This window comes from Leptonychotes weddellii, chromosome 2, assembly GCF_054177405.1.
Source record: "Leptonychotes weddellii isolate Sample4059 chromosome 2, ASM5417740v2, whole genome shotgun sequence".
Classification (NCBI taxonomy): Eukaryota; Metazoa; Chordata; class Mammalia; order Carnivora; family Phocidae; genus Leptonychotes; species Leptonychotes weddellii.
The window spans coordinates 26820713-26827894 of record NC_138370.1 but is presented as its reverse complement, the minus strand read 5'-3'; the positions used below and the strand labels follow the sequence as shown (position 1 = coordinate 26827894).

General features: G+C 38.9%; 1 protein-coding gene across 1 annotated transcript in view; it reads right to left on the bottom strand.

Annotated features, from left to right (window-relative positions):
• Window positions 1–2012: 2012 nt before the first annotated feature.
• LOC102732145 (SEC61 translocon subunit beta) overlaps window positions 2013–7182 on the bottom strand; it is a 12318-nt gene continuing 7148 nt past the window's right edge. Inside the window, 3 exon segments of the mRNA XM_081812891.1 lie at window positions 2013–2372; window positions 2375–2560; window positions 6310–6331. Of these exon segments, the coding sequence (XP_081669017.1) occupies window positions 2212–2372; window positions 2375–2560; window positions 6310–6331 (369 nt within the window). The 3' untranslated portion in view covers window positions 2013–2211.

Genomic DNA, 7182 nt, shown 5'->3' with positions numbered 1-7182 from the left:
TCTGGCCCATGCTCCCGTATCTGCACGCAGTGGTTACCAACAACTTTCCTGATGGTTCCTATTTTCCTGCACCTATCACAGAAGACCATAATCAATGTGTTTTGAATCAGAAGGACACATAGCAAAACTCGCCATGTGGTCACTCATTAGAAGATCAAGTCAGTCCCACACAATAAATAAGAACGAGTATCAATGGGTACAAGAACAACCTTCCTTCTTTCTGTCTGTCCACGAGACACAATCTGACCTACTTGGGATTCTCAGGTCACAGGGTGGATAAACACCCTGAGGCAGGGACAGCTCTGAAAGCATCTAACAGCATCTCTCAGACCTTCCCAGCAGGATTGGGCCCCATGGTGCAGAGCAACCTGCTCAGATCTATATCCTATATTGGCCTCCTTCCCTTCCCTGCTTCCTTTCGATCCCTATACCTCCAGGCATCGCTATTACCCATTTACGTGCCAGTGCTTCCTAGCAATATATTCCAAAGAAACCAACCTTCACTTACATATTATAGACAAGATTCCTATCTGTGAGCTCCACTGAGCCCTAAAAATTCCATGAAGGGCTTTGTTTAGACCACAGATCACCTTGGGAGAAATCACTTCAATAACTGCAACAGTGGTGAGTTAAATTTTTCAGGATGTTACAAGGTTGACAGCCAAGAGTCTTGAGGATGGGGGTGGGAGACAAAACCTATATTCTACAGTATTGATACCATGAGGCATGCCATTTAGACTACTATAGGCTACTATAAAATTACAATGCTCGACATTTTGCCCTATTCTAAATACAAATAAATGAAAAAAAAAACCCACATGCTACTGCATGAGCCATTTATACAACATCTTTTTAAATATGTTTGTCTCATAAAGCTGAATTAACTATGATTTTCTCATTTTAAAAATGTTAGCTGGTGGCTGCACATTTCACTCTTAATTCCATTTATATGAAATATTTGTCACATCACTGGCCACTTGTTAAGAACATGTTTTGTTATTAGTTATTTCTCCTATCAAAAATGTGTCTGTTCTGCCTAATTTATATGATTATTAAGCATCTTGACTTTCTTCTGAGTACTTGTACAAAGGTTATATCAAGATGACAAGCCAGAAGATTTTAAAATGGTGGAAAAGAAGAGGAAGAAGTGCGATGCTGTTAGCATATCCAAGGATCAGTTCAGTCAACTTCATTCAAATCTGTCCCTTCTAAAAACAAAAGCTTCTCCCTGACACTCCTGCCCCAATTTGGTTATGGTTTTGTCTGCTTACTACCTTTCTTCCTGGAAGACTATCTGAGCAATAAGTCAAGTCAGAATTAAAATCCATGTAACGCTGAACTCTACTCAAAGAGAACTGTTGTTTAACTAATCCCTACTTTTTTTCCACCTTAGATATATATCAAAAATGGATGCCAAATGTCTTATATTTCACACATTTAGTTTTGAGTACTTATAAAAATCATTTCTAGATTATAATGGAAAAATTCTGAACTATTTCAATATAGTTTATATGGTAGAAAATTCTAGGGATTTTACTCTGAGTGTTATAGCTCCCCAAAATTGGTATCTTGGTGATTTTGTTGTGTTAACACAGAATATAGTAAGTGAATAATTATCACAGAGAACTGCTGTTACCATAGTCATAGGTCAGGGTATGTTCCTAAGTTCTGAAATCAACCATTTTTATTTTATTTTTTTTTAAGATTTTATTTATTTATTTGACAGAGAGAGACACAGCGAGAGAGGGAGCACAAGCAGGGGGAGTGGGAGAGGGAGAGGCAGGCTTCCCGCCGAGCAGGGAGCCCAACGTGGGGCTCGATCCCAGGACCCCGAGATCATGACCTGAGCCGAAGGCAGACGCCCAACGACTGAGCCACTCAGGCGCCCCTGAAATCAACCATTTTTAAACTATAGAAGATAAGATTTAGAAAACCATTCTATTCTCTTGGAAATATCTTGTACTCTCAGGAAGAAGGTGGGTATCAAAGGAATAGATTTTTGACCAAAATACTTTTTTTTTTAATGAATTAAAAAGTTTATTAGCCATAGAAAAAAATTGATTCCTTAAATCAATTCTTGTTAAGTTCCCTGTAAAACAATAAGCTTACAGAATATTTCTTTCTCACAAACAGAAAGTCACTATGCTTTTGGTCCAAGATATGTTTTTGTTCCTTCTTCTTCAGATGACAGACAGATGGATGTAGCCGAATCTATGAACGAGTGTACTTGCCCCAAATGTGCAACATAAATACAGAAGCAATGAACAGAAGACTCATAACCAATACTGGAACAGGGCCAACCTTGAGCCCAGGTGAGTCTTCTGTGTAGAATCACCACATGTCCCCAGTGCCTGCTGAGGTTGTGCGCCCACGCTCCTTGTTCCACAGCTCGCATAGTTTCTCTGCCAGACCGTGGATCCAGCCGCCCGGGCGGACACTGCTTTGCTGGGGGAGCACCCCGATGAGCCCACATTAGTGCCACTGGGGGTCGGACCAGCATGCTGAAGACTGGAAGGCGCTGGAGGCTGAAACTGACGGCCAAGAAGCAGACGGTGGAGTCCTCAAAGGGCCGGCAGCTGCCAAAATACTTTTTACCCACCTAACATCTGACTAGAAATATGTGGCCTCTGAGCTTCAAGGCTGGAAATCAACAAATCTTTTTGTCCCCTTGTGTGGCTACTATGTATATCCCAACTCTAGGGTCACCAAGTCAGAGTCCTATTTGTTATCCATGCTCTGTACACTAACATACACATAATCAGGTGTTCCTCCCAGTGGTATATCCCACATGACCAAACACACTATGAACAGGGGAGCAGAGAATTCTGGACATGGGTGGCAGAAACAAAACAGATATAAATTCTCTGTAAATTGCAAATGGAAGATCCCAAATTATCCCAATGACCATGAAGAGATACTCACTTTCTCCAATCCCATCTGCTGCTTTATTGTTTTTATCTACACTTTATAATGCCCACGTAAACCCACAAACACACCAAACTCGTGACCATATTGCAAGTAAAGCAATCTGTCACTAATAAAACCCCACAGAGTAAAACAGCTCTGGTCCACACACAACCATGTGCTAGGTTGATGTATCTGTCATTCAACAGTTTACAATATTTTCCATAATCCTGTACAGGGTGTCCAACAAGGCATTCTCAAGTATATCTGTACTTACAAACATATTCCTGCTATCAGACAGAGAAGTATTTTGCATTATAGGGATAAACTGATTTTGTGTCCTTTTGTGAGCATGGGGTGTGCAAGGGTGCCTTTGAAAATTCTTTCACCAGTCCTGTCCTCCCGCCTTGTTAAATGCACTCTGGATGGGGGCATAGGCCAGAAGGAGGGTAAACAGCAGGTGTGAAAGCAGTAAAGAAACTGGAGTTTTTCGGGGAGTCTGGGTGGCTCAGTTGGTTAAGCGACTGCCTTCGGCTCAGGTCATGATCCTGGAGTCCTGGGATCGAGTCCCGCATCAGCTGCTTCTCCCTCTGACCCTCCCCCCCCTTCATGTGCTCTCTCTCTCATTCTCTCTCTCTCAAATAAATAAATAAAATCTTTAAAACAAAAAAACAAACAAAAAAAGAAACTGGAGTGTTTCTAAACAGTGAGGTGGGAAGAAAAGTCATATTGAAGTCAGAGATAGGAACAGAACTTTTCCTTTGCCCCAGTGTCCCAAGGTTAATCCTGCAGTGGTCTCTAACAGAGAATCTCCAAGGTCACTGGAAAATCTGAATATGAGTTATGTACCCACTGCTCTTTGGCTCAGTTGATCTGGTTCTTAAATCTATCCTAGGGAATCAAACATTGTTTTTTGGGAAATCATCTCATGGGCTTTTCTTATTTTACACACACACACACACACACACACACACACAAAGCAAAACTTGATTAAATGAATGCTGCTGAAGGCATCACTGAATTTTAGACACAAATCCCTCCTGCCAATTGCTATTAGTTGCTCAACATTTAGAAAACAAAGAAAAAACCCCTTAAGAATAGCAAATTTGAAAATTTGAACAAATCTCCCTTTTGGGAGACTGGTATCTGGCAGCCTATCCTGTGAGAATAGGTTCTAGAGAAATTTCTACATTCTACAGGAGGATATATTACCTTTATGTTAAATGATCATTTAATTCCCCAGAAATTAGGTTAAAAAAATAAAGACATTCAAGAAGATCAATGGATGAATGTTGAAAGGTTTCATTCTGTTTCCTTTTAAAACACTGAACTAGCACACTGATTATGAATACTGTACAATTTTAATATAATCATTTACATTCTGCAAACACTTTAAAGCAATGAGAAAGCAAAAGGCAAATTAAATTTTTACCGCATGCCAATCAATTTGGATAATGCAGAAGTGAAAAAATATCACACAGACCTTTAATAATTTATAACTTTGACAGTAATAACTAAAAATATGATTACCACTTTGGAAATGTTGAAATTAAACCAACAATTGACTTTCTTGACTATGTGATTTGCCTTTTTTTTTTGCCCCAGAATAGGGAAAGATAATAGTTTTTCCATATTTGCACAGGATGAGGCTTTTATAGTTTTTCCAACAAAGATGATCAGAAGTTGAGTTTGTTTGAGAGAAAACATTCTAGCGATTTACTGAAGGGAACAAAATTCAATGTATGCTGTGTACCACACAGGAATGCTAAGAGGAACTATCCACAAATTGGAGCATATTCTCTGAACTCAGTAGGAAAAGCTGACTGCTTTCTTGATGACTGGAAGCTGAAGTCAATGCCTGTGCTCAGTCCCAGCAGACCCACTGAATAAGCTAAATGCGTGAATAAAATGTCAGTAGTGGCCCAAAACATCCCTTCCTTATGTCAGAATGGAAAGAAATCATTCTGTTTAAAAGCAAGCTCTAAAGATACTGCCAAATAAACTTCCCCTGCCTTTGAGGATTCCTCAAAGAAAGTAACCAGTTTTTAATTGAAGAGATATTAGCAACAACCTTGGAAACTCCTATCAAAAATCCTCTCCTGCAGATGGCCCTGGTGGTCCTGTGGAGATGTGGGGGCAGGAAGACTGAAATTTATTAGAGACACTGATGTCTTCTCAAGTGTGCATCTGAAAAAGACAGACAGCATTTCTGTCTGATCATTCTGCAGTTCCAGTCTATGATATATTATATCAGAATTTATAACCACTGCAGTATTTCTAAATCATTACTCTCCAACAATGGGGCCAGCAGTTTGAATATTACTCAGGGAAAAGCAGCTATACATATAAATAAATAAATATGAAAAATGCAAATAATAGTCCTGACAAAATAGAGCAGGGTAGTTATTGGACAGCAATTGCTCACTGGCATCTGTTCATCCAGCTGCTAGTTGAAAAGACGGACAGCAGGTGTCAATTTAAGTGCAGTGTTATGGTTAATTTCATATAAGGCCCTGCTGAAAAGAATATCCAAACAGTAAAACTAAAAATAAAGTAGAAGAAAAATCAGCGTTTCCTTGTGTCTCTCTGGGCTTTGTGTTGCAAAAACCACATCCTCAGGAGAGGGTCCTTCCTCCATGTACACGGTTGGGAGGAAAGCAAAATGTCTGCGTACTGCTCACGTCTAAGAGACTTTCAAGCGAACTTGGAGGGAGGGTGGCTGCTCGGCTCTGACCCTCTGTCAGTGGTGATAAAACCTGAGAGCTCAGCTCTGTCTCCTGTGATACCTGGTTGGTTTTCAGCATGCAAACCAAAAAGATAACAGCACTGACTCTGGACACCCAGTGCAGACTCCTGCATAAATGCATTAATATCTACACCTCTCCTTAAGCAACCATAAAACTCTCCATGGGCATAATTAAAAAATGATTTCAACTCAATGTTTAGATTTGAGGGAGTGCCAGAATGGTTAAAGAAGTATCTTGCCATGTAATGTGTCACTGAATCATAGATTTTTGAGCTGGAGGCTAATTCTTCTAAGTGGCAGAGAGGTTAAATGATGTCCCCAAAGCAACAGAGCTAATAAGGAAAGTGGGTCCCCTCTCAATGTAGAGATCGCTCCTCAATTACTACACCAGAACTCAAGGAGAAGCTACAGAATTGCATTGTCTTTATCTTAGCTCTTTTATCATTGACTTTTCATTTATAAATGAATATTTATTATTAACCCTCATTAAACTGAGTACACATAAAAAATTTAAAAAATAAACTGATTACACATTCATGCATTTTAATAGATGGATAGTCTTTTAGAAACTGAAATCTCTCATGTCAATCTATCATTTCAAAGGTTGCCAGCCTGCTAAGCATTCTATGTATTTCATTAGCTAATAACCATGTACATACCTCCTGTTACAACGAAACGTATCTTTTAAATAGAGTATTTATTAGATGTGCCATTATGCAGTATGACGGAATAATCCCTTTTCACATGAATGAACTTTCCCGAGAAATAAAGCTAAGAAATTTCAACAATGAAATTTTCTAAAGTTTTAAAATATTTAAAGTTAAAAAAGATTACAGTTGAGATGATCAATGCTTACTATAAGCCAGGCACAGTGCTAACTAAACACTTCACATGCATCATATGATTTAATCCTTCTAACAGACTTGCGCCTTACATACCAGAGATGCAATGACTAATGCAATGTCATAAACTACTAAGTGGTACAAGAGAGATTTAAATCCAAGTAGTCAATGTACATTTAGCCTATGACCCAGCCACTTCCCTCCTAGGTATTTACCCAAGAGACTGAATGCATAGCCATACAAAGACTTGCAAATGAAGGCTCACTGCAGTTTTATTTGTAACAGCCAAGTAGTAGAAACTATCTAAACATCCATCATAGGTAAATAGATAAACTTTGTCACATGTACACACATGTGTACTACTCAGCAATAAAAATACTACTCAGCAATAAAAATTAACTACAAGGTACATGAATCTCAAAACAATTAAGCTGAGTGAGACTTCTGACCAAAAAAAAAAAAATAAAAAAAGAACATATATAATTCCACTTACATAAATTTCTAGAAAATGCAAACTAATCTACAGTAACACAAAGCCTATCAATAAATGTCTGGAAGGCGAGTACACAGTAGACAGGGACAGACTCATAATGGGTGTGAGGAAATGTTTGAAGGTGACGGGTGAGGTTATTAATTAGAGTGACAGTTTCACACAGACTATATAGGTCAAAATTCATCAAATTGTGCCCT